The 27,975-nt window shown below is 44.0% G+C and overlaps 2 protein-coding genes and 2 long non-coding RNA genes across 8 annotated transcripts in view; 2 read left to right on the top strand and 2 right to left on the bottom strand.

Moving 5' to 3' along the window:
* The window catches only part of THUMPD2 (THUMP domain containing 2), a 28,984-nt gene extending 16,319 nt beyond the window's left edge, over nt 1–12,665 (top strand). For 3 of the 4 annotated variants that reach the window (XM_045580673.1, XM_045580672.1, XM_036435113.1), the window contains 4 exons: nt 880–951; nt 1,594–1,708; nt 4,372–4,480; nt 6,408–7,062. In XM_045580673.1, coding sequence (XP_045436629.1) covers nt 880–951; nt 1,594–1,708; nt 4,372–4,480; nt 6,408–6,732 — 621 coding nt within the window. In that variant the 3' untranslated portion in view covers nt 6,733–7,062. Of the gene's footprint in view, nt 1–879; nt 952–1,593; nt 1,709–4,371; nt 4,481–6,407; nt 7,063–9,083; nt 9,086–12,649 lie in introns of those variants that run through there. The other variant, XR_006741406.1, reaches the window with a different exon arrangement.
* On the bottom strand, nt 28–23,840 carry LOC118717278. The gene is made up of 3 exons (XR_004987401.2): nt 22,865–23,840; nt 262–266; nt 28–40 (listed from the first exon to the last, which is right to left on the bottom strand). It is a non-coding gene; the product is annotated as an uncharacterized LOC118717278 (long non-coding RNA).
* LOC118717277 lies at nt 15,245–26,631 on the top strand. Its single transcript, XR_004987400.1, has 3 exons — nt 15,245–15,255; nt 20,909–20,918; nt 26,552–26,631. It is a non-coding gene; the product is annotated as an uncharacterized LOC118717277 (long non-coding RNA).
* The window catches only part of TMEM178A (transmembrane protein 178A), a 45,621-nt gene continuing 43,469 nt past the window's right edge, over nt 25,824–27,975 (bottom strand). For both annotated transcript variants that reach the window (XM_036435115.2, XM_045580674.1), the window contains one exon: nt 25,824–26,939. In XM_036435115.2, coding sequence (XP_036291008.1) covers nt 26,698–26,939 — 242 coding nt within the window. In that variant the 3' untranslated portion in view covers nt 25,824–26,697. The remainder of the gene's footprint in view (nt 26,940–27,975) is intronic.

Raw genomic sequence — 27,975 nt, 5'->3', positions numbered from 1 at the left:
GGCCAGGGCAGCTGCTCTTAATTTAAGCTGCTGTCATCTCCTAGATCCCCTGACAAGCCTGCCTGTTAACACTCTTACCCTTCTGTTCTATTCTCAACAGATCATCTAGAACACATGTGTCAAACACAAGGCCCGCGGGCCAAATCCGTCCCGCCAGGCATCATCTCTAGAATGATCCCTCTGAAATGTAATGTTATGTTACTTCTCTGCTCAGAGTCTCCAATAGTTCCCCATCCCTCAGAATAGAATCAGAATCCTTACAGTGTCTGACCTGTGACCACCCGGGTGGGAGTGATTAGTTTTTCCTCCAGATTTCCTGTTCTCTTCTCAGGTGTTGATAGGATAGCACTTTCCTGTGCCCTTAAAATTGGGTGTGTCATGTGACTGACATGCTTTAGTCAGTTAAATGTTGGTGGACATATCACTTGCAGATGGCACCTTTAAGGCCTAACCCATAATTTGCCATACTGTTTTTCCTTCTGCCACAGCGATAGCAGTACTCCAAATGGCGGCCACGTTGTCAGTTTGGCTCCCAGAGAAAGGAGCCGAAGCCCCCGCTGCCTTACTGTGGTCATGTAACATGAGGTTATATGGTGTTACTACAGGCAGCAGAAACCAGCCCATCTTGATGGAGTCACAGGCCATCCTCTTCGCTATGATCGCCATTTTTCCCCTCTCATTCAGTGTGCTTTGGCCATACTGGTCTCCTTTCTAACCTTTAAACGTGCCAAGCATAAACTTGCCTTAGGGCTTGAACTACCTGAAATTCCTAAAGTGTAAAAAGGAATCTTTACTCTTAAAATATTGATTCCTCAAATGTTGGTTTTTTTTATGATGCCTATTGATTTAATAACACCAAATCAATATTTCTGTCCATAGACTGGTGCATTTGTTTTAGATCCAATGTGTGGACTTGGAACAATACTTTTGGAAGCAGCTAAAGAATGGCCGGTAAAGTCTAATTATTTATTAGAATTATTAATTCTAATTATTATTTTATTTTTTTTAATATGTTTTATTGATTTTTTACAGAGAGGAAGGGAGAGGGCTAGAGAGCTAGAAACATAGATGAGAGAGAAACATCGATCAGCTGCCTCCTGCACACCCACTACTAGGGATGTGCCCGCAACCAATGTACATGCCCTTGACTGGAATCAAACCTGGGACCCTTGAGTCCGCAGACTGACACTCTATCCACTGAGCCAAACCGGTTTTGGCACTAATTATTATTTTAATTATATGAGTCATTATTTACTATTGTGAAATGGCTTATGAAGGGTTAATTAAGTTGCTGTTGTTTTTTAAAAATAGTATGATAAATTTAGTAAGATATGAGTAATCTTAATAATTAGTCATGACATTATGCTAATTTCTAAATTCCTTAGGCATTTGTAACTGTAAAATATTAATAGATTTTAAAATTTTTGCTATTGAGTATCATTTTAAAGAAATACTATAAAGTTGTTTCAACCTGAATGAACAAATCTATTGATTTCACTTTCACTATTTGAGAAAATGGCAGTAAGTTTTCTTAACTACAGGAAATATCTGATAGTTTTATTTATGCTTAAAATCAGAATTTCTTTCCCATAGGATGTGTACTATGTGGGCGCTGATGTCAGTGACTCACAGTTACAAGGTGCATGTGACAACGTGAAAGCTGCAGGCCTTGTGGGTAAAATTGAGTTACTTCAAGTCTCTGTTATAGGTAAGATATTAAAAATGCTTATTAAACACTTGGGGAAATGAACATATGTAAGTATCTTTATTCCTCTGGATAAACCCCCTTTCCAGCCGCATGCAAGCCCTCACTATCTGTAGATGCAAAGACAGGAGAGAGCTATTGGAATGACAGCTGTTCAGAAGCCTTCAGTCTTGGGTAGAGTCCAATGACAGGATGAGACTCCAGAATGTGAGGGCAGAATTAATGGCAATCTTCCCTTATAGAAATACTGAGTGTGAGTTAATTGTGGCACCGGGTATAGTTATGACAGGGAGTGATGGATTCTCCAACTTATGAGGCCGGGATGCTTCTGTTGGCCTGAACATCTGTGCAGGAATCACGCTGGAGCATTGAAACTCCATCCCAGCAAGACCTACTGCCATGCTGGCCTTGAGTCACATTACAGCTAGAATAGGCTAGCATTAGATAATTTGGGCTTTGCCATCAAAGGCTGCCTCACCTTGAAAGCAGCATCAGGTGCTGTGAGGAAAACAGCTTGAGCACAGGGGTTGTTGAGGCGCCAGAGGAATTGGTTTCAGGATGGTGCCAGGAAATTGGTTGGCACTTCAGAGCCCCAAGTTAGGTGTCATGGAATGTCATCTGAAGGCCATTTGTGCCAATTCAGATGCCAACAGGAGTCCACAATTTGGGGTGTGGAGGAAAAGTAGTTTAGTGCAAACAACTCCACTGTAAAGCAGCACTGCTGTGGAGCAGCTGGGTAGTGCTACCGCCTCAGTGGAAACTGCATGGCTTTGGGCTGCCTGGGGCCCTGCCATGCTGCTCTCATCAGCTCTGCTCTGCTCCAGAAAGAGGTCTCCAGTGATTCAGATTCAGCTCCAGCCAGGGAAATGCAGGCTTCAGTCTTTGTGGAAATTCTGCTCATTCTCAATTCCAGGTTTTCTCATGTATATAAAAATGGGTAGGAAATAAAATAAGTAGAAAGTGAAAAGAATCCTCAGAAAATATGGAAGTTACGATTGGGTGTATTGCCATATGCAATACACCCAATCGTAACTTCCATATTGATAATCTCATTTCTGAGACAAAAATGTATAGATGAGCAAGAAATTTAGATTTCATAATCAAACACTTTAATTTTATTTAGTGATAATTTTCAACTTGTTGAATATCAATTATTTAGGCTTAGGGCTTAAGTAGGTGTTCTTAACATTCTGGATCCCCTTTAAAACTCAGTGAAAGCTAAAAATAAAATAAATATGGCTATAATCAACGTACTCATAATACATAGTGTTTGACTATTCCTGATGAAATAGCTTGGTAAAATATATTCTTCATAGATGCTAAAACTAGCATATTTTATTAGGTCTATATTTACTAAGCCCTTTGTCAGTCAGGCAAATTCTCTGTGGCCATACTACAAGATGTTTTAAATAAACCAGAATAAACTGCATGCCTTAAACCTATATGCCTAGGATTTCTTATTAAAACATTTAAAATTATTTTGTCCTTTTTTATGTTAAATTCAAACATTTCTCATCGCATAGCTTTAAATGTTCATAAAACATGGAGAAATTTTCATCTGCAATATAAAGATAATATATTACTTTTGGAAAAAGTGTTTTGTGCCCTATTTATCTTATACTAGTGACCCAGTGCACAGATTTGTGCACATTGAAAGGAAATTAATTAGAAGAAAGACTCATTCAGTAATTATATTACTGCAAAAAATTACATGTCAAGCCCTAACCAGTTTGACTCAGTAGATAGACAATCAGCCTGCAGACTCAAAGGACTCAGGTTCAATCTGGCAAGGAAGGGCATGTACCTTAGTTGCGGGCACATACCCAGTAGGGAGTGTGCAGGAGGCAGGTGATTCATCAATGTGATGTTTCTAACTCTCTATCTCTCTCCCTTCCTCCCTGTAAGAAATCAATTTAAAAAAAAAAAAAAAATATATATATATATATATATATATATATATATATGTGTGTGTGTGTGTGTGTGTGTGTGTGTATACATATATATATATTACATGTCGAAATATTATATATAATGTAGTATTATAAAATTAAAATACAAAGTATTTTAATATGAGTCAACATTTATTTTTAAATTGCCAGTGCACGTCATATGTACTGGCTGGTCAGTCGGACGGACACTTAGCCTTTTATATATATAAATTATCATCTAAATTCATTTGATGAAGCAACTGAATTAAAGAATCTTTTCTCGAAAATAAAATAAAATTCAATGAAAGCTATGGCTCATCTCCCTTAAAAATAAGAAAAATCTACACATGCAAAATTTTATATATAACTATGAAAGTTAGAATATAATTTTGTAAAAAGTTTTTCTAGACAATTTAATAGATTTCTTCTTGGAACTGTCTAGCAGTTTTTAGTCATGTACTATGTTTAGAGAATTGAATTTTCTGGTTAATTTAAAATTCTACTTAACGTATATCATATTTTATCATACCTGACAAACCAAAGAACAGAACATAATTGCTGTACCATTTACCTTCAGTGTTTCTGAGGTCCTTTTAGAAATTTGTAATTTCTTAGACATAATATCAGCTAACCTAGATTTTATTTAATATGCAAAAGTAATCCTGCATATTTTAATTTTCTCATCTTCAGGTTGTAAATACTTGAACTTAATAGGATTATCTGATTTCTGTATTTCAGAATTGCCATTGCCTTCAGAAAGTGTCGATATTATTATTTCTGACATCCCATTCGGGAAAAAGTTTAAGTTAGGGAAAGACATCAAACGCATTCTACAAGAAATGGGAAGGTAAGGAGTTGAATTTATTTAAATAATTTTGAGATATTGGGCATTTCACCAAAATATATTATAGCTCTTCAGTTAAGATTTGATTGCATTTTAGTAATTTCCTAGAGTTTTGGTAGCTTAATTTTCTAAGGTTTTAAATCAGTTTATGACTGAGAAAAAGCAGAGGCTACGTTAGGTAGACAGTGAGGGAGGGCTCTCCAAGGGCATGGTAGTTGAACTCTGGGACCTCAATAAAGAGAAAGCACACAAGGGAATGAGTGTTAAGTGCAGACTGGCCAACAAGGCCAAATGTTCTAGGATGAGAAAAAGCTTCTTGAGTTTGAGCAACTGAAAGGAAGTTCAATTGCTCAGACCGTAGCGAGCAAAGGGAAGCAAGCGGGCAGTGGAGTGGCAAAGATAGGTGAGGGTCAGATTGTATAGGAGTTCAGAATTTATTTGCAGTATAGTGGGAGAGGGTTAGCAGGGATTTACTTTTGTTTTCTATGTGGAAACTGGGAAGGGAGAGTGGAAAGAGCAACGAGAGTGGAAAGGAGATTGTTGCAATAGTGCAGCTGGATTTGAGGATGGGGGTGATGTAGATGTGGCGTCGTTTAGAGACAGACTTATCTGGATTTGCTGATTGTCCTGACATCTCTGCTGGGCGTGTGGTGATCCTCCTTAGCTCTCAGTTCTCTAGCTGTCACGCTGGTTCCTTACCTACACAGCCAAGTTGCTTGACAAGATGTACTTGGCATCTCTGCTCTTCACCTTCCGGTCCACTCCTGGTCCCAGCAGACCAGCACCTGCTCCTGCCCTCACGTTTGATCTCTCCAGGTTCACTCACTGGTGACTTCTTATAATCGTAGTCATTCGTTAGTCCTGTAGCATCTGACACTGTTGAGACCATTCCCTTCTTGAACTCCTTTGGCTTCCAAGACATTGCTTTTGTCTAGATTTCCCCGAGAGTTGTGTTTCATGGGCTCCCCCCTCTATCCTTCCTTATTAAGCCTTTTTCCTTGCCCCCTTTTCTCTTCTCACCATGCATTGCCACTTCAGATGATCTCATCCACCATGATGGCTTTATCTACCATTTACTGTGGAGAACTCTTAAAATCTCCTCCTCCAGCCTGGTCTTTCTCATTACCTCCAGGCTGTCTATCCAGCTGCCGATTAGAATCCACACTGATATCCCAACAGAATTCTTTTCTTCCCTCCTCCTCCCATCACCCTCTTATTCACCGTCAAGCCAAGCTACTGTCAGTGCCTCCTCCTCTTTAGTTCCTCCCTGTCTCTGATGCTTTCTCTGCCTCTAACACCTCCCTCACGCCAGCCCCTAGTTGTCACTTGGCCTGGCTCACCTACTTATCCTTTAACTCGCGGTGTAGGTTTGAGACCCACTCTTTGCTGGCCTCTCCCCTACTGTTCAGTAATCTCTTTAGCAACTCAGAGGACTGCATGTCATTCATGACTTTTTCCACATAAATACTATACAGACCTTGGCCAGAGGATTGAGCAAATGAATTCTCCTCAACAAGCTGATATTTCAAGGACTTCCCTTTTGCCAATCCTTTGTTCGTGTCTTCTTTCTTTCCTAGTGGTTTTCTTCTGCCATCAGCCGATTGCCTTTAATATATGCTGAATCCTTAGTATTTTTTCATTTGCCTTTCCTTTTGTACAGTCATTTATTAGAATATTATTATAAATTACTTTGAGGCTTGCCTTTTAAGTAGAGTAAAAATAGATAATTAAAGCAGATTTGTACTAGTGATTCCATAATTACTATAATGAATATGCATTATGGAAGATTCTGCCTAATTATCAAACTCCCCATTCTTAAATAGATAAAATTAAATTTTAATTTAAAAACACCAAATATTTTCAATAAAGTGGTATTGTTTGTTATCTGAAAAGGAGGAAATGCTTATACCAGTATCATTTTTTGTCACAGAGTGCTCCATGTTGGCGGGACCATTGTACTGTTGCTCAGTGAAGATCACCGTAGGCGCCTCACAGACTGTGAAGGGAGCAGCTTCCCTTTGAATTCCAAAGGCAGCCACTCCGATGAACCTGGAGTTGAAAAATGCTTGATTCTCGAAGGAGACACTTGCATATCAGAGACAGTGTCATCTTCATTTGAAGCCAGTCACCAGGAATGCTTACATAAAATGCCACCATTTGGCTCCTTGGTGCCGGTGGAATGCTACAAAGTTAGCCTTGGGAAAACAGATGCATTTATATACAAATATAAGAAGTCATCTTCTTCTGGACTGTAGCAGGCTAGATACTGTGAGCCAAGTTCAAGGCCTTACATGTCATCCCTACAGAGAGCGGTTACCTCTAGGGTCCTGATAGTGTCACAGAGTAACCAGTCCATAGGTCCAGGGGGCGTGGCTGCTGGATGCAGGATTTTAGTAAGTTTCTGCTTTAGGCTCTAAAGGGCTGAATGTTTCTGACAAAGAACAGTGAGTACATAATTGAACTAAAATACTCTTAAACTTTGTATTTTTATGTTAATTCTTTTTATATCAAACTTGATTTTTGAACCTGTGATTTTTTTTCTCTACTGGATTGAAAATGTTATGTGCAATACATTTTATATGTTACATGTCTTATGTGAAACATCTGTGGGGATAATAACAATCTGAATTAATCCAACATGGTAGAAAATAGTTTGCGGTTTTTTTCTAAACTAATGAATAAACTGTTACCTCCTTCTTATTTAAATTAAATGCAGTCCTTGTATTCACTACTTGAGAAGAAGAAACAGGAGAGAGGATAATGTGGCTGCAGTAGAGTGAGTGAGCTGGAGAATGAGAGCTTAAAGACTATGTGAGTGGCAGTTAGGGATGGCAGGTTAGATTCTATAAGGCCTTGAAGGCTGTTATTTTTACTTTGACTCAAAGCCACTTGAGAGTTTTGAACAGGTAGCAATCTAACACACATTTTATAGGATCACTGTGACTGCTGTATTGTGAATCGATTGCAAGAGTAGAAGTAGAGAGGCCAGTTGAGAGGTTTTTGCAATAATCCAAGAAGGGAAAACAGTAGCTTGCCCCAAGGTGGTAGTAATAAAGGTGTAAGAGGCGGCTGGATTCTGAATGTATTTTCAAGCTAGAACCAACAAGATCTGATGTCTATATGGTGTGATAGATGGAGAAGAGATAGGAACAACTACAAAATTTTGGGCAAACATCTGGAACAATGGAGTTTCCACCAAATGAGAGGGAAAAGGCCACAGGAAGGACAGTTAGGTGGGAAGTGTCAGAAGTACCGTTTTAGACTTGCTGTTTTGAGATGTGTATTACACCAAGTGGAGATGTTGAGTAGGCAGTTGAATATATGAAGATGCAATTTAAGAAAAAGTCTCCTCTGGAGATACAAATTTGGCGATTTTAAGCACGTAGGTGCCATGAAGCTGAATGGGATCACCGCAGGAGTGTGTGTGGGAGAGAAAGAAAGGGGAGTCTCCAGCACTAAGAGGTTGGGAGCAGAGGAGGAATGATTGAAGCAGGAGGAAAACAAGAATGGTTGCCTGGTAGGCAAATGAACAAGGGATATGGTAGAGACAGTAATGAACTATTAAATACTAGTAGCTATCCAAGTCACGTAAGGACAGGAAATTGACCATTGGCTTAAACAGTGGGAAAGTCATTCCTGACAATGGGAGTTTTGGCAGAGTGGAGAAGAAATAAAACCAGACCTGATTAGGCTTAAAAAACAGGAAAAGAGCTGGAGGGAGTATGGACAACTCTTTCACCTAGTTTTGCTAAAAAGGGAGAAAATAGAGGTAGTATGTTGGTAATGTGTGAAATCAAGACAATGATTTTTTTTTTTTTATGTTGACAAGACTGTTCCAGAAAAGATGAAAAACTGATGAGGTAGGAAAAAAGAATAAATGCTGGAGAAGTGTCCTTGAATAAGAAGGAATAAGCTTTCGATAAGAGCATGAATAATTTCTCCATGGTTACGAGTGGGAAAGCAGTATACAGGCATTTCTGCAATAACATGATAAATGTGCTCCTGAAAATTTTTTATTCTCAAGTTCATGCACTAAAAATAACAATTTATGGAAAAAATCAGGTTGGAGCTGACTGTTCTAAATCTACCTAACTTTGCAACCTTCGTATTAACAAAAACTCCAATTACCATAATTATTTAAAAACAGAGATAGTTATAATAAATACATCAGTAAATAATTTCATTTCCAAGAAAGGGGCAAAGACAACCTGATAATGTAAGGTTTGAGGCGCAGGAAACTGACCACCAAGACATATTAAAGTTTATTCCCCAGTAATGAGTGGGACTCGTTTCAGAGGTAGAGAAATCAGATTGAACGAGTCGGGAGGGGGATGGACCCAGCCGGGCTGCCTCCACAGATGGAGATGGAAACCACAGCACGTGGAGGGTCCGGGAGCCTTTTGAGGGGAGGAACAGGAAAGGGTTGGGCCCAGAATGGAACAGGAAGGAATGGACTCCAGGGCACCTTGGCACGCGCTGATTGGTGGTTCAATATCTTGGGGATGTCTCTGTGGCAGATGCCAGTAATGTCATAACTCCGCCCACCAGTTTGGGGGGAGGGAGGATCTCACAGATAGAATTTGATGGAAGGGTAGAAGCTGCTGAGTTGTACTATAAACACTCCCAAGACCGAACCTACGGTCACCCTGACCCAAGAAGAAGAAGATGCGGTGAATAGACATCGTGTAAAGTACCTATGCAATAGCTTGTTCGTTTGAATGATTCCCCTGGTGTCCTTCACATTCAGCTGCTCTTATCTTGTGGCACAAAACATTCATTGTGCTGGGAGGAAAAGTCACTGATGAACCCACCCAATTTCCACATTACAGCGACATCATCCCCCAACGGAGCCATAATATATGAGTTAACATTACAGGAACATGCATTGTAGAACAGACCACAAGTGGGAGCAGATGCTGGAAGGTGGGCAGATGTGAAGGTAGACGGCAAGTCCTCTTCTGACTGCTTCCATGTTCTCAGTGAGAAATTATGTGGTCATTTCCCCAGTTCCTGAGTCTAAGTGGGATCAGCTCCCCTCGGCAGAATCCCCACAGAGGCTTCCGACCCATAGAGGAAGGGTGTCCGTGATTGGAGGGTCAAGGTCATCCTCCTTAAGGCTTTGCTCACAACCCAAAATAGCCACACAAAAACAATACCATATCTTCGTAGGACCTGCTGCTCTTAGTGCTACTGCAGATGCTTGATGGAACTCTGGCATTTGAAAATCAACCTATGTCACCTTTGGGTTTGCTGCTCTGACTCAGTTACTTGTCATCGAGGCCTGGGCCAGAGAGGGCTCAGCTGGTCCAGGCCCATTGTAAGCAGCTCTGCATTTTTGCCCTTAATGGCCCGGGAGGTCTCAGAATGTCTGTGGCTGACCGTGAATGCTGTGTGGAGCCTGCAGCGAGTCCGAATAGAGGAAGTACAGCTGCAGCCTCAGCTTTTGGAGCAAAGCCAAGCGCTCTTATGCAAGTAATTATTCTCTTTTTGGAAATACTAATCCTTGACCTGCTCCTGGGGCTTGCTTCTGAGGGCTGGACCACAGGACACTAAACTACCCATCTTGAACTGGGAGTGATTTGATCTACTAAGCCAAAGCACGCCTTCTTTAGGTGGAAATGGAATATGTCAGCACTGAGCTCCAGGTGCCCAGCAGTGGTTGGCAAACTGTGGCTCTGGAGCCACATGCGGCTCTTTGGCCACTTGAGTGTGGCTCTTCCACAAAAGATCACGTGCGGGCGTGCACGTACAGTGCGATTGAAACTTCGTGGCCCATGGTTTTCGGCTCTCAAAAGAAATTTCAATCGTACTGTTGATATTTGGCTCTGTTGACTAATGAGTTTGCCGTCCACGGCCCTAGGGTCCTGGTGATATGTTGGAGCAGTCAACATGGTATCCCTGCCATGTGCCTTCTCCCTGCCTCAGTGCTACCCTCCCTCTCGACCATTGTCGCACGGGGAATTCCCAATGAGCAGTTTGCCAAGGAGGTAAAAAGTCAAATCTGCTTTATAGCTGGCTCTGCAAGTTTTGCTGGAATTTAATTGCTGGGGAATTTTGGCCCCATGAGCTGAGGGACAGTGGAGAAATGAAACCTTCCCAGAAATGACTCCACATGGTACACTTTGCTGAAGGAAAGGAGGTCTGAGAGGCAGATGCTCCCCATGGCATGGACACTAGCTACCTGTCTGCAAGGAATGTCAGCAACATAAAGGATGTCTGAGGAAGAGGACTATGGATGGACATCTCAGGCCCAAGGACATTTACTGTCGGGGAGGTCTAAGTGTGCAGGAAGAAGATTGCCTGCCTGTGTCTGTCCCTTTCCCCAGCCACCCTCACTCAGTGGCCTCATGAACAAAGTGGCCATGGTTTCAGGGACAGAGAGAATGCTTTGGCCCAATAAGGACTTCTCCTCACCAAGCCTGGTTAATTTTCAGCAGCAATAACTAACTCTGAGACTTGTTATAACACCACATCAGGAGGGAAATTGTAATGGAGGCTCTTCCCTGGGGAGAGGGCAATGGTTTGTCTTCACTGGAAAAACGACTCTTTCTTGAATTGATTCTCAGGTCAGCAACACCTTTCATGGACTTAACCAAATTGCCTTATTCACTATCATTTCTTTCCACACAACAATGCTTCTCACAGTGATGCGAGACAATAGACCGGCTTGCCTCGAACAGAGGGTCCTGTGGCTTGGTGGAACAGCCCATTAAGCACTCCATCTATGGTGCCAGCACAGAGAGAATTCCTTGAGGGTGAGATGCCTCCCTACAAGATGCTGGGTGTACTATGACCCAGCGACCAATAGATGGTGCTCTTTCTCTCAAAGTCAGAATAAAGGCCCAAGGGGTGAAAGTGGAAGGGGTACCTGTTACCAAATCATGTATTACAGATTACCTCTAAGTGAGCACTATAATGGGACCTACTTTCTGGAAGGATGATGGCTGAAGCATCTGGCCTTTGTGTCAGCAGGGACAGAGCAGCATGTAGGGCTCACCATCAATGGTGCACGCTATGGTGTGAGTGCCTAGCACAGGCTGCGATGGGTCATATGGTTGGATGGTGTTTCTGTTCAGATAGCCACCCAGACTAGTTTGCTGGCCCTCTTGAACATCTTAACATATTTTTTTCTTTTTAAATATATTTTAGTGATTTTCTACAGAGAGGAAGAGAGGGATAGAGAGTTAGAAACACCGATGAGAATCATCGATCAGCTGCCTCTTGCACACCACCTGCTGGGTATGTGCCCGCAACCAAGGTTCGTGCCCTTGACTGGAATCAAACCTGGGACCTTTCAGTCCACAGGCTGACACTCTATCCACTGAGCCAAACCGGTTTCGGCATCTTAACATTTTTAATTAAACGCCTTCATCGCTAAACTTCCTGGAGTAGATTCTGTTCATTATAACTGGACACCCTGTCCCTCACACCTGGGTTATGGAAACACACTCCTTTTGTGCAGGCCTATTTCATGTTCCGATGGTGTCACCTCCCAAGTACTTTTAACGTTTTGGTCTTACAAAGATTTTGAACAATACATTTTTTTTTTTTTTAATTCTGTGACTAAGCCTTACATCTTTAAGAAGAAATATGTACGGGGATGAACACCTTTGTGTATGTAACCACGAAGCAGCAAACGGCAGGTAGAAAAACATGCTTCTTCAGTGACTCAAATGACAGTGGAGATTATAAGAGGCAGCGGTTCTAATTATCTCAGTGTATTTCATAGAATTAAGTCATGGTTTTAGTTTCGCTGGGATATCTTTAATATCACGTATATAAGACAAAAAAGCTTTGGGACCACTTTCCAAAATTTAAGGTTATCTTATAGTTGGAGTAGTTTATAATATTTTTCCTTTGGCACCAGGTGTGTGTGTCACATAAGAACAATAAGTAGTTTTCAAACTAATTAAAACCAGCTCCTATTAGAAGAGAACCAAGGCCTGAATAAAATCACGCTAGAGATAGCTGTCAAGGAGACAGCGACTTTCTCCATAAGAATGCCAAGTCTCATCAAGGATTCAAAATACATTGATTTTTCAAGAGGAGCCCCTCACTTAGATACCAGAGAAATATAATTGTTCAAGGAGCTGTGAAAGAAAGCCTTTGGGCTAAAATTAGGTGAGATGCAAGGTCTTCAGAAAGATATCCTGGTAACTGAGAAATCTCAAGTATTTTTTAAAAATATATTTGATTGATTTTTTACAGGGAGGAAAAGAGAGGGATAGAGAGTTAGAAACATCAATGAGAGAGAAACATCAATCAGCTGCCTCCTACACACCTCCTACCGGGGATGTGCCCGCAAACAAGGTACATGCCCTTGACCAGAATCGAACCTGGGACCCTTCAGTCTGCAGGCCCAAGCTCTATCCACTGAGCCACACCGGTCAGGGCATCAGGTATTTTTATGCTTATTATACCAACACCACTTTCCCCTAGCATTTCTGGCCTTTTCAATTCTCTCATTCTTTCACTCATACATTTACTCTATCATTCATCAAGCATTTACTGAATACTTGCTATGTGTCAGGCTCTGGGGATGCTCTTTGATAAACTGGTCTTGATGGAAATGTTGCTGTCTTGGCTTTTTAGGAAGAGGAAATCATGGATGGGAAGGTGCCAGTCGGAAGTCCAAGTATGTGAGAGATAGGATTATTTCTGACTTCTGGAAAGTGGAGCGATGAAACCCCTCTCAAAAATAAATAAATAAATAAATTAATTAATTAATTAATTAAAATAAAATAAAAAAAAGCTTGACAGAGAAAGATGAGCAGAGCCCAGGAAAATAAGATTAAAAAGTAAGGGATTTGTTGGGAGTTTAAAGAAACAACTGAAAACTTGCCTAGGTGCTTGAAGAGCTAAGCTTTACATCAGACAGGCTCATTCAAGAGAATCAGGAGGTCGGAAGTATAAGTTTGCCACCTGAGTGCCAGTCATTTGATATTGTCAGTTTTCATCAAGTTCCTTCAGCAGGAACTGCCTGCTCAAGAGTGTGACAAATGAGAGCAATTACTCTGGGTCCCCTTTCTGCCTGCCCCCCTGTCTCTTACACTTTCTGTCTACCTTTTAATGGCCATCCCTCCGGCTGCCCTTTGGTGACTCCTACCCTTGAGATGCCTGGACTGTTTGAGATGGAGTTCAGCTTGGAAGAGCATGCATCTGAACCATGTATTCTGTCAAGGGGCCCCAAATCCCCAGTCCTGGACTCTAGGTGTTAGTGTTAGAGAGTGAAAAGGTTGGAGCATGCTTCCAGAGAGGCCGTGGACTGTGCCCCAGATAGAGTTATCAGTACTGACACCAGGCCAGGCCTTGAGATACGGTCTCATGGCCCCTTCCCAGCACGTAGGCCTTCTTTCAAGGGCAGAGCAGGACTGACTCCGTTTTGTACTGTGTCTTCCATCTTGTATAAAATATATCAATTACCCAACCCACCCTTAAATCAGCCAATAGAAATATAGAGGGAAGTAACCCAGTGTAACCAGACCCTGCTAATCAGAACCAGCCAACTCAGTGATCCGAGCATCATCCCACCACCAAACCCTAAACTCTAAAAAAGACCACACTTTCAGAGCTCAAGGCTCTCTGCATCCTGCCACTGCGTCGGTAGAGGTAGGGAGACTAGGCTCGAGTTTGAATAAAGGCTCTTTTGTTTTTGCATCGGACTCAGCTCCCTGGTGGTCCTTAGGGATCTTGAAATCTGGGCATAACATTAGGACAGGAGAAAAAAAAAAGGGGGGGGGGGGTTCTTTTATTTGGTGAGGCCTTCCACAAGCACCTGGTAATTAAACCCCACGATTGTTAACCTCTCTGACTCAAACAGCCCCTGTGTTCTAACTGCAAGACAAGACGAGCTACTTTCAAGGCTACATTCCTGCAAGCCCTTTTCCCCTGCTGTTTTTTACAACTCAGGGATAATTCACACCGAGGAGTCTCTAGTTAGTAAAAAATTCTCTTCCCTCTCCCCTTCAAACAAGCCTTCTTTGAATTCTTCATAACTTTTGCCCTAAGCATGTTTTTCAGGCTTAGGAAAAACACTGATGAGACGCCTCCCTAGAACATCTTCCTGGACTGTTTCCTACAAAGCAAACAAACTTTTCAAGACAACCCCCCTTGATGCCTACTCAACTTCAGCCCAGGGTTCCCTTCCCTTCCTTGTTGCTTAGCAACAACCAGGGCTTAAAAGGGGAAGCTGCCCACCTATCGATTAGCAATGCATAGGCATAGGCCTTCTCCTTTTGGGGAAACTTCCTCTCTGAATCTATCTCTTCTCTCAGTTGTGAATTCTTTCATAGCCCATGTCACCAGCCAAAACCCTAACACGGGGTATTAACATGGGAACCGGGGGAAATTAATTCACCGGACCAGAGGATTTTTTAGTTATTGTTTTTCTGTAAGTCGTATCACTTTCCCGCTCCAAAGCCTCCAATCACTTTCCATTTTACTCAGAATAAAACTCGAAGTCTTGAGCTGGCTCTTGATCCCCCTCTAATTTCATCTCTGACACTCTCCCTTCTGTTCTGCCCTGTTGCTGACCATGGAATATACACAGCTCAGACCCATATCAGGCCTTTGTCCTTGCTATCCCTTCTCCCCTGGACACTTTTCCACATACCTGCATTGCTCAGGCTCTCTGCTCAAATGCCCCTATTAGCAAGGCCATCCCTGGTCTCCCTATCCAAAAGAGCCATCCCCTCACCCTGCACATGCTATTCTAGAGGTCTCCATTTCCCCTTCTAGCACCACCACCGTCTGCTTATTGTCTGTCCATTTGCATTACAGTGATAGCTCTTACAGGGAATGGCTTCCTTGGTTTGCTCACTGATTGTCCCCTGCACTGAAGTCAGTCTCTGGCATATACTAGGCACTCAGTACAGGTCAGGTAAACCAATGGCCACATGCAGATGACTTCACATGGTCTCCTCCAACCAAATGGACGGAGACAGAAAGTCCCAGGATGCTAGACTGAGTTCCCTCTCGTTTGGATCAAATGTATGCATTCCAGTGTCACAAAGGAAAAAAATAAAACATTTTCAACTGCTAAGGCCCAAAGGAAGATTTCTTTTCCCTTTTTTCCTTTGTGACATTGAAGCCTATGGAATCATGCAACAGAGAACCAGTTGCTCAGTCATTACTAGGTAAAAGCTTGACATTTTCCGCGACACCCTTTGTGATTGTGTAGGCGTATCACTGATTGCTTTAAAAACTAATGAAATTGTGCTCAATTCCAGCTTAACCCATTTCATTCTTCACTTGTCTGGCTTCCTGCAGGACCTGCTTTTCTGTGGGTGTTTTTTTTTTATATGTTTGTGGGAGGGAGTCCACGAGTCCCGCTCCATGTGGTCCCACGTGGCTCCAGGTGGCTCTTTATCCCTGAGCGGCCTTACTCCAGCTCACTTTCACTTCAGTTCTCCTAACACCATTCTTCACCCCTGTGAACACCCTTTACTCTGTTACTTTATTGGGAAAACCCTTTAAGAAGTGGCTCATTCTTTAAATCAATACTGCATTAATCACGTGTTTTATCTCCCCCGGTTTACTTTTCACAGTTGGTTTAGTTTCGACTCCCGGGTCCATTTTATGTGAGGGACAGGTTGCTGTACGCGAGTGATTTACTGTAGCCACAGCACAGGCACATAAAGCAGGGGCTGCTGCTCCATGGATACGTTTGCAGGAGTGCAGGTGCTTACTCATTTTTGCCAACCTCAAACCCCGGTTAGAGCATCGGCTGGGGAGTCAGACACCTTGCTAGAGACTGGCTGGGAGACCCTGGTGAATGCCCAGTCTCAGTGACCTCCATTGTTGACAGGAATGACAGTCAGAACCTTCAGATACCGCCCCGTCTTGAAGTTTTGTTAGTTTTTTTTAAATCATCATCATCATCATTATTATTATTATTAAAAATGTATATATCTTATTGATTTTTCTACAGAGAGGAAAGGAGAGGGATAGAGAGTTAGAAACATCGATCAGCTGCCTTCTGCACACCCCCTACTGGGGATGTGCCCACAACAAGGCACATGCCCTTGACTGGAATCAAACCTGGGACCTTTCCATCTGCAGGCCGGAGCTCTGTCCACTAAGCCAAATTGGGGGGGTGATCGCCAAACACCCTCGGAAGGCACATCAACCCATGACCGTCTCCAGAGATTAGGAAGAGATGGACTTCCAAGGCCATGCAGGAAGACAGTCACTAACCAGGACTGAAATCCACGAGTCTCTGAGTCCTCATTCTCTCTCTAACCACAAAGTGATCTAGCCTTTTTTTTTTTTTTTTTTTTTTTTTAATAATAGCTTTCATTTAATAGTTTTTTAAAAGCCAACGGGAATGCTTTCACGGGGCAAAGTAAGGAAGACCTACCCACTTAAATATTAATCTTTCAGCAGCCCTGGTGACAGGGGAATTTCTTAAAATGCTCTGGAGGGGGAGTGCCAAGAAGTTAATTAAAATTGCTGTCATACCTTTAGGCTACTGCAGAGTACGGGGTCTCCTGAAGGTCAGCCACATGAGGAGCGGTTCTGTGCTTATAAAAATAGGCCTGGCATTCTTTACGGAATTCCAAAGGGCCGTGTGTGCTCCGGTTTAGAAACATCGTAGCTTGATTAAAAACTGCAAAGCAGTCACTTCCAAGGGCAACCATGAAAAATGAAGGGGAATGAGAAGCTATCCAGATGTATACAATTTTGAGAAATAAGCCCGGATATTGTTTTAAAATGCACTATTGGTATTTTTCCTGGGTCTCAGGTAACTGATCCGTATCTTTTACCGGAGAAAGTGGAGCGATTGGAGTGAACAGGCCAGAATCCAAACCTTGGCTCTGCCACTTATTGCCCGAGGGAAGGTTATTTAACCTCTCTGAGCCTGAGTTCTCCATCCATAAAGAAGGGGTGTGTGCAAAGAGCGTGGCTTGGGAGAGTTACAGAGGAAACGGGGAGTCAGTCCTTTGGGCTTCTCATCAACACCGAGGGACAGAACTGGAGAGAGGACTTGAGGATGAGGGCTTTCTTTTCCATTTCTTTGTATCTAACCTTGACAAGAATGAAGGAGACCTGGCAATTGACAGGAATGGGACTCTTGCACCATCCTCTTAGTGCTTTAAAAGAGGTGTGGCCGAGACCGGTGGATAGAGCCTGTGGACTGAAAGGTCCCAGGTTCGATTCTCATTAAGGTTGCAGGCACATCCCCAGTTGGGGGGTGTGCAGGAGGTACCTGATCGATGTTTCTAGCTCTCTATCCCTCTCCCTCCCTCTCTCTAAAAAAATCAATAAAATATATTTAATAAATAGATAAATAAATAAATAAAGAGGTGCGTGTTGTGTGTTTGTTTAAGCACCCAAGAGAGTCTAAAACTAAGGGTTAGGGAGAAATGCAAAGACCTTACCAATGAATGCCGATCTCTGGGTTCCTTTTGCGTTCTTATGTCTAACAGCTTTAACAGGTGTGATAAGATGGGATGTGAATTACCTGTGAGGGATGAGTTTGAGGCCCACTGAAGCCAATGAGTGAAGTTTAGTTCAATCACAGCCAAGTTTCTAAAGCAAGTATTTGTGCTATCATCACAGCCCACATGACTGACGGGCAAAGTCTTGGGGATACAAATAAAAGGTGTTTTCTGATTCAAGGACTAAAGGTCCTGAGCTTGACTCCTGGTTGTGACTGTGAGGCCCCTTTTGTGGTCTGGGAGCACGAGTCCCTGGCCTCCTTGTCTGGGACAAGACTTTCAAAGGCCCCCATGAGTCCTTATAGCAAGGCTTCAATGCGCTTCCCAGAATTCCCAGAGGATGGCACTCCACAGATAGAACATTTCCTAAAGAGCCTGAGGGCATGATTCTTGCACCCTCACAGCCCACACTCATGGTGGTGGCATCATCAGATGGCCATGCAAGGGAAGCAGATCATAAGGAAGGGAGTGGTCTGTGGATTTTGTGAGTGTTGGCAACACCAGTCCTAAGACATGATTGGGGCTGAATGAAAGCTGACAATAGTCTAACTGGTGTGATTTAAGCTGGGGGTGAGCTGTGTGTGACATCTGCCTTTCCCATTCACTCATAATTACTACATTCTTTCCCCCAGGCCTGGGCTGAAGTCTTCCCAGTCACCAGTAACTGACCAAATTCACCTTCAAGCTGAATCCTATTTGCCAGCCCTGGTAGAGGCAGCTTCTGGAAAACAACTACAAACCAAAAAGGGTGAGGCTGGCAGTTGGAAAAGTTAGAAGGAGCACTGGGGTCATTGAATCTCAACTACAGCTTTTCAACCCTGAGTGAGCGCCACTCAGTAAAAGATAAATGCCATCTTATGAGACACTGGATTTACCATGAATTTAATATTTTTCCCCTTTTTTTATTTTTCAAGTTATCTTATCCCCTCTTTTACACAAGAACCATATTGCCTTAGTAAATAACACAGCTCTAAAAATTGCTTAGTTGTCATTTTAAATCATGCCCCTACCCTTCTCCCCCTCTTTCCCTCTAATTTTCAAACAGGGCTTGTCAATTCCATCTAGAAAATATATCCGCCCACTTCTCTCCACTTCCTCTCTACCTTCTCAGTCCAGTTGTGTTGCCTGGATTTCTAGAACACCCTCTTCCTACCTAGCTTGTTCGCCTCCATTCTTGTCTTCTTCCAATCCATTCTCTATCCAGTGCAACAATGACACTCTTTTTTAAAAATATATGTATACTAGAGGCCCAGTGTATAAAATTAGTGCACAGGTATAGTTCCTAGGCCTGACCTGCAATCAGGGCCATCTCCCCTGGCTGCCAGCAGCCAGCCCTGCCCCCTACTCCTCTAGCCGCCACCTATCCCTGTTCTCCATTCCCCATTGGGCGATCAGAGCCTGCTGGCTGGAGCCAAGAGGTTGGCCATTCCTGACTGCTTGCCAGCCCTGCCCCTCACTGCCGGTCACTCTCTGTGAGTGGAGCAACCGGTGTGGCAGGGGCCTTGGCCTGGCACCGCCCGCGTCTGCCACTGCCCACCTCCGGTTCCCCATTCGCCATTGGGCGATCTGAGCCTGCCGCCTGAGGGAAGGGACTGAGAGGTTGGCCGAGACATTGACCAGCAGACCCCTATCTGGCGATTGGAGCCTGTGGGCTGGGGGCAGCTCCTGCATTGAGTATCTGCCCCCTGATGGTCAGTGCACATCATATTGGCCTGTCATTCTGCCGTTTGGTCAATTTGCATATTACCCTTTTATTATATAGGATTTTTTTTTATTTCAGAGAGAGGAAAGGAGAGGGAGAAAGAGAGAGAGAGAGAAACATCAATAATGAGAGAGATTCGTAGATCAGGTGCCTTCTACATGTTGCCTTCTTGGAATAGAGCGCACAACCCAGGCACGTGCCCAGACCGTAAACTAAACTGTGACCTCCAGGTTCATGGGTCAACTTCCAACCACTGAGCCACACCAGCCAGGCAACATTGACTTTCTTAAAGTGGGAATCAGATCACATCACGGTCCTTCTTTAAACACTGTCACTGCTTTCCATTGCCGGGATAAAACCCAGCTTTCTCACAGCAGTCAGCAAGCCTCGGCCTATCTTAGCAACCTCACCTGTTCCACTGCCTCTGCTCTCTCCATCCAGCCCCATGGTCTCCTCTGAGTTTCTGTTTGTAGAGAGACTCTAAGATAGGGGTGTCGAACTCAATCAGAGAAGGGGCCAAAATCTAAAATCCAGCCTAAATCGCGGGCCGAATGGTTTACTGAACAGTCATAAACTGTCATTGTGATGGAAACGCAGCGGAGTGCAGTGATGACAGTGCGGTGCGGGCCACATTGCAAGGCCTGGCGGGACAGATTTGGCCCGTGGGCCTTGTGTTTGACACATGTGCTCTAAGAGAACGCCGAAGGCAACCCACAAGTAGCCCAAGGTCTTACATATAGCAGGGAGTACTTTACAAAACTTACATGCTCATGGGGGAAAATTAGGCAATAAAGACAGAAAATTGTCTTACGTTATAGCCAAGCAATTTGTTTTCCTCTCAGAAGCTTCAAGAAGACATATTCCAATAGTTTCAAGAACAATTAGAAATCTTGCTTTGAAGGTTGGCAAAAATATAGGCTGCATATAGAGAGGAAATATATTGGCTAGCCATGTTCCCGGCATGCAATGGGGTGCCCTGAGCATCTTCGAGCATTGGTGATTGCCCTGCAGCAAGAACTTCCTCTCTTTCTGGTCAAAGGACAGGAGCCCGGAGAAATTCAAATAATTCCATTTAAATGAGCTCTTGGTCAGTAGAGCTCTTTGCATTATAAAGGCAGTCATTTCTGAAGCAGTCCTCTCAGAATTCCAATTAGAGATTTAAAACATACCCGAACATAAACGGGAAAGCTTCTCAATTGAGGTGTAAAACCACACTGGGGTTACTAACTTAATGCTGTTGGAGCCATCAAATAAATGTTCCATAGTGCTCAGTTCATAACACATTTCCAGTTATATCTGGGTTAGTTTGGGTTAATAGCCCCTTTAATTATTCCGACGAAGCTTACTTGCTTGCCAAGCTATATTCTCATTCCATTTAGCCTAGTTTACTACTGTATATGTTTTTATGGGCTCCCTAAAACTGGCGCTAAGGGAGTGAGTTGTGCCCAGGGAAGAGTTTATCTTTGTGGCTCTGAATCCATGCCCTGGTTCCACAAAGATGCCTGAGCACCCTCCGGTTTTCAGGGCGAAGCTCTGGAGACCATATATGAACAAGGGAGTTTCCACCTTCCAAGGATCTTTGATCCCGTTAGGGGTGAACAGGTGATTGGGATACAGGCTTCCAGGGGGGGTTGTGCTGAAGCTGAGGCACAAGGGAAAGTCATGTGAGCCAGGCAGAGGAGAAGTGGGCGACCCCAGCCTCAGCACCGCCCTGGAGGCAGCGAGGAGGCGGCATTGGCATCCGCATGCACTGGTCTCCATGGCGTTGTTGATCTTTACCTCGTGCCCTCCTGAGTCCCCAGGATCCCGTGCTCTTCACCTTTTCCTCAGTAACTGCGGTTTACCTGTGCGGTACACCTTTGTCGTTCTCAGGCTTAAATTTCAAATGGGAAGTCTTTAAGAGAGTAAAAAAAAACAAAAAAAAAAACACACCAAGTTCATGGACTCTTTATGTGGCTGAGGATATATGAAATAAAATGTACAGCCAACGAAAATGTCATTCAAAAGCAACATTTTACTATGTCAACTTACTTGAATCCTGGATTTATGAAAACATTTGGGGCTGGAAAGATCTCATTTTTCACTTGTACTTTAGAGCATTTTATATTACAATAAACTTCACGAGGGCAAGAACCTTTGTCTGTTTTGCTTTTTGGATGTTTCCAAGTGCCTGGCACAAGGTAGACAGACATTCAGTAAATATTTGTTTAAAGGTATAGTAACTTTTATGGAGAAATAACATTTTATGTAGGTTTCCCACATCCTGGACTCTGGACTATGAAGGGTCCATGGTGTTCCAATGAGGGAGGTGGGAGGGTTCCCTCAGAGTAGGCAGCAATGGTTCTAACGTTGCAAACAAACCAAGAATGACGTTGTCAAAAGGCGGGGCCTGTGGGCCTATACGAAAGCCTTCTCTCTCTCTCTCTCTTTTTTTTTTTTTTTTTTTTTTTTTTTTTTTTTTTTTTTTTTGGTAAATGTTGTCCATATACGCCGGAACCGGTTTGGCTCAGTGGCTAAAGCGTCAGCCTGCAGACTGAAAGGTCCCAGGTTCGATTCCGATCAAGGTCATGTACCTTAGTTGTGGGCACATCCCCAGTAGGGGGTGTGCAAGAGGCAGCTGATTCTCTCTCATCGATGTTTCTAACTCTCTATCCTTCTCTCTTACTCTCTGTAAAAAAAATCAATAAAAAATATATTTTAAAAAAAATGTTGTCCATATACGGCACGTTGACACCATTCTTAGTTTACAATCCCAGGAGTTCTGTAAATCCACTCTCTAGTCAAAGCTCTATCTTGCAGCACTGGTGGGATTTGCCCTCAGTTATCATTAAAGATTCCCTTGCACAGGTGTGCCAATGTCTCTGGGCCTACTGAAGGTCAGGCTGGCTATCACTGAGAAACCCTTTATTCCAAGGCTTGGTCCCTCCCGACCCACTGCTCACAGCTGGGGTGTGAGAGCCCTGGTACCAAAAGCCCAGAATCCTTGGACACCCCACACAGCCATTCCCTCTGAGGCCCTGACGTCCCCAGAAAGGGACCAGGCCCGGAGCGGGTCTGCCTCGCTCAGGCTGGCCTGGGATGTGCAGGTTCTTGACTTTGTGCAGGAAAGATTTTACAGCAAAAGTCCAGGAGACTTGGAGAATGAATGCCTTCATTAAAGCGGGGAGTGGGAAACCAAGGAAGGGCCAGAGATAGAAGCAGCAGCACGAGAGAGCCCAGCTGGGGCTGCTGGGGCTCTCTAGAGACATCTGAGAAAAGGGGCCTGGGAGACAGGTTCAGGGCGTTAGCCCAGGGCCAAGCTACCACTGCCCGTTGCTCCCCTGGTCTCCTGGGGACCCTTAGCATTTAGGAGACAGAAAAGGTGTGGGCATGCTCCTGAGAAAGCCCACAGGACACCCTTTGTTTTAAGGCTTTTCTCTCTTTTTTGGGCAGGAACACTGCGGTGGGGGGGGGGGGGGGGTGTCACCTCAGCAGATTATTCATCAGTTTTTCAAGTGTGCTTTTAAATTATATGTTGATGTACCAAAATGTGCGCATAGAGGGACCAGGGTCATTTTCTGGTCAGCTCTGCCTGTATCTTGAATTTGTTTTGTTCTCATTCTTTGTTTTGTTTTGTTATTTCCCCCCTGTCTTTATCAGTCCATGGACGTGGCTGCCACAAAATGGTACTAATTAGGTCTCTGTTATCTATGTCCCTGACGGGGTGATTTAGGCTGTTTACGCTGTGGTCGGGGGTGGGTGGAGGGGAGGGGAGGGAGGGGAAGCGCAAATTATTTGCTCTCAAGTGTCCTTGGTTTAGGGAAGATAAGGTCTTGAGATTCCCTAACTGGCTGTCAATTGTTTGACTTGTTTGGCCCCATTTGTCTAACCAACTGTCTCAGTTTCCCTTTTCTGACGGTCCAACGTTCTCTGAGCATCTAACTCTCCTGCCTCACTGACACCGTCACATCACGGGGCGTGAGGCCCGCCTCCGCACGGGGCTGCCACCCTTTTCTCTTTCCAGCCTCTGGGATGCCCTTGAACTCCGCTAACCCACGGTCAGTCCTCTGGCCTGGCCTCCCTCCTGGACCCACGGTATCCTCATGCAATGAGCTCAGCTGCTTCTGCTTTCTGTTTGGCAAAACACACACACACACACACACACACACACACACACACACGAAAAAACAGCCCCTGAGGCAAAGAAATACAGTCTGGCTACAGGCATGCAACTAGCAGTGGGCCAGAGAGAACAGAAGGAGAAAAACAAATCGCCTCCATAAATTATTCTGGCCCACTCAGGACTGCAGCGGCCATTTCAATCATCTTCATTCGAAAGCTAATTAAGAAAATAGCCCTACGAGCAGCCCCAGGACTGGGAGGGCCAAACACTAGGCTTTGGCAACATCTGATCGCACTTCCTGACAGTGAATAGAAGGCAGAAGCCGTGGGCACACACCACTCCTCGCTGGGAGCTCGCTCTGGCTGGAAGGCTCGCTCTGTTCCTGCCAGCGCACACGTTTGAATCCTAACGGAACTCTCCCAGCTTCGGGGCAAATCTTTCTGGTGCGTGAACCCTGCCATCTCCCTTCCCTCTGAGGCTCTCTTCCATTCTCACCCCCAGCCCCTAGGAAGCTTCTCAGACACTTCAAAAGTCAGTCGCTCAGACACCGCTTGGGTGGTTGGAATATAAATGCTCGAGCGTCTCGACATCTTCCACGGGGATCTGTAAAGGAGACTTCAAAGAAACAGCTCTCCCGCTTTGAGAATCTCCCATATAAGTCATAAATAAAAATAACTGCTCCGTGCCGCGTATCTCTGATCTCACCCAGGGAAGGGTTTATTAAACAGGCCTGCAAGAAGGCCAGGGATCATACCCACAGGCCTCTGCGAGCGCTCGTGCAGTCTCTGGGGTCATCTAACCTCTTCCAAACACTGAAAATACTTGAAAATCAGGCTTTGGTTGTCAGGGAAGAGGGGTAGATGATCGCTAGCCTTTTATGAGAACTGAATCAGTGTTTGAAAAGAAGGAAGACTATGTATCTTTTCTGAAATTAAAAACTCGGAGTGTCTTACTTCTGGATATGGCATTTTTTTCTCCTATTTTAAAGAGCATTGTTATTACACATTGTGTACAGAATAGAGGACAATGTTGGAGTGAAGAGGAAAAGCTTAGAAGTGAGCTAGTGCCCACCCTTCCAGTTACACATAAGGAAACACAATGGAAGGATTTAAACCGTGTGTCCTACCTCCACACGTAGGGAAAGAACTGAGGGGGAAAAAATAAAGCAGGCACTCTGCGCCTGATCCTCAGCTTCCTTACTAGGAAAACGGAATGAGAGCACCTACCTTAGAGATGGAGAGGATCACATGAAGAGACGCCTGGAAAGAACAAAGCCCAGTCACTGGCACATCGTAGGAGGTAAATAAATGTTAGCGGCTGAGGTGGTAACTGCCGCCCTGGCACAGCAGAGTGGCCTCAATCCCACCTGCAGGTCAGAATTATCTGCGGTGTTTTCTCAGTAACACTCGAGCCCAGCTGCAGACATTCTGAGTCAATCGGCCTGGGGTCCAGTGTAGGTGCAATTGAAGGAATAGAGGACTCTGATGGGCAGCCAAGGTTAAAACCTACTAGCCTAGGTCAGTGGTCAGCAAACTCATGAGTCAACAGAGCCAAATACCAACAGTACAACGATCGAAATTTCTTTGGAGAGCCAAATTTTTTCAACTTAAACTTCTTCTAACGCCACTTCTTCAAAATAGATTCGCCCAGGCCGTGGTATCCACACTCAAGGGGCGAAAGAGCCGCATGTGGCTTGCGAGCCACAGTTTGCTGACCACTGGCCTAAGTGGTCTAGAGAGAAAGGCAGAGACCTTGTATCCTCAATACTGGCTAAGTATCAGGCAGATGGTAAAGGAAGAGAAAGGGAGTGGGGAGGGGAGCGAGATTTAAAATACTATGGAAAGGTTTAAAAATTTTTTCAGCCTGGCTGGTGTGACTCGATGTGTTAAATATTGACCTATGAACCAGGAAATCACAGTTCAATTCCTGGTCAGGGCACATTCCTAGGTTTTGGGCTCCATCCCCAGTAGGGGGCTTGCAGGAGACGGACAATCCATGATTCTCATCATTGATGTTTCTCTCTCTCTCCCTCCCTCTCTCTCTCCCTGCCTCTCTGAACTCAATAAAAATATTTTTAAAAATATTTTAATGACATTTTTTCCCCATACCAAGTGTGTGGTTGCTACATACAAAAGATAAACCACAATGGCCAACCTAATGGAAATGGAGTGATTAGAAAGCCTTGGTGACAGTCTTATTAAAACAAGGTTCTCATCTGTCTGTAAGCTGGGAAGCATGCTACTACGGCTGAAAGACTGGAAAACGCCCAGATTAACAAGGTGGCAGTCATTTAATGCAGAACTCAGTGAACGTAAAGAGACAACAGGCAGGACTTCAAACAATACTGCATAGTGTCACGAAATAGCTCTTAACACAGCTGATCTGCTTTCCTTATGATTTCGATTCCAATACAACGACGGAGAAGAGACTTCAATTAAAAAATAAATAAGGCAACAGAAGAAGAATCCTCCTGGGGCAAGGAACGTCCACAGACATTTGGTGCCAACACAAACGAGACACCATCAGGACAAGTTCTGAAGAGGCGTGTATGAAAATGTAACAAGCATGGCCCAACAACAAGAAAATTAGACTTGCTTTGCGATGAATCCTTTTGCAAAGAGAAATGACTCTCAGGTCATTGTTATATACAAACGTTCTGCGATAGGTGGCAATCCTACCGATCCCTCCACCACCACCTCCTCCTGGTCTGAAACCTAGACGTGTTCCATGGCACTGGCTCCCTATTCCTCACAGTCAAAGCGTACGTAGTCCTTAAAGCACTTGAGTCCACAGTAGTCTTGTCCTTAGGAGGGTGGGGAGGTTGGTATCAGTCCTCCAGAGACGGCTGGCAGGCAACAGGCTGGAATGTCAGAGACCGCTTTGTGCTTGGGATCCTGATGCGAACGCCACTCCGTTCCCCTCGGGAGTCCTCTGCCCCGTGGACAGGCCACCGAGCGGTGACCTTGAGGGTGGACAGTCATACCGTGGAGTCCCTGCCAGACTTGAGCTGCGCCATCTTGGTCCGGCTAATGAAAGGGTAAGCGATGCAGAGCCCTCCGGCTGCCACGATGAAGCCCAAGCTGCACCAGGCGCAGAAGATGGACCAGCCGTAGCCGTGTTCCACGTCGTCGGGCAGGCTGTAGATCAGCTTCGGGAGGCGGTGCAAGTCATAGGAGATGCTGGCGGCGTACGTGCAGAGGGAAATGGTGCAAAAGATCCCTGTAAATAAGACAAAGAGGGCCAAGGATCAGTGGCAGTGTTGCCGGCTACACACAAGGCCCAATGCCAGGCTGGCCTTTGTGAGAATCAGACCAACCAAAGAGGCCATCACTCCAAATTAAGAAAGGATCTATCATTTTTTTGGACTTGAATTACTTCATTCAGCAAAGGTTGGCAAAACCTGTATGTGCCAGACTGTGGGCTAGGCATTGTAGATACAGGAATGAAGGACCAGGGGAGAATTCTAATAGCTTGAATTATCCAGAATTATCTTGCTTGAATGGTACGTATATTTAAATGTATATTTGTTTCCTTTAGAAGTTAATAAAAATAGTAATTATTTTTAAAACTCTTCTGTAACCACTCAAATCTAATGTAAAAGTTTTCATTTCCCTTGTTCCATACCTGATTTGCCCCATTTTTATTTTATTATTCATTTATTTGTTTTAAATATATATGTTTCTTCATTGATTTCAGAGAGGAAGGGGGAGAGAGAGATAGAATGAGAATCATTGATTGGCTGCCTCCTGAATGCCCCCTATGGGGATTGAACCCACAACCTGGGCATATGCCCTTGGCCAGAATCGAACCTGCGACCCTTCAGTCTGCAGGCCAATGCTCCATCCACTGAGACAAACTGGTTGGGGTTCCCCATTTTTATATGACTGCAATCATCCTACAAAGCCTGCTTTCTCTTTGAATTACCACCAGCATTAGTGCTTGCCATGTTGCCTGTAAATAATATTTTGAATTAATTTTTACAAGTGCTAAATCATTTCTTAAATTACACAGCCTGGCACATACTAGGGCCTCAACAAATCGTGTGTGTGTGTGTGTGTGTGTGTGTGTGTGTGTGTTTAATGAATGACTAAAAACTTTTAAATAATATAATTAAATCTAGGAAATGGGAAATGATGTAAAAATAGCTGAGCAAACAGGTCATATACTTCAACCACTCCAAATATAGGCAATTTGGGTGATATAAATGGACAGACCTGAAATTTTACTTTTTTATACCAACACATGGATCATTGTC

The sequence above is a fragment of the Pipistrellus kuhlii genome, unplaced genomic scaffold (assembly GCF_014108245.1).
Source record: "Pipistrellus kuhlii isolate mPipKuh1 unplaced genomic scaffold, mPipKuh1.p scaffold_m20_p_13, whole genome shotgun sequence".
Lineage (NCBI taxonomy): Eukaryota > Metazoa > Chordata > Mammalia > Chiroptera > Vespertilionidae > Pipistrellus > Pipistrellus kuhlii.
This window is presented reverse-complemented; position numbering and strand designations above follow the sequence as displayed.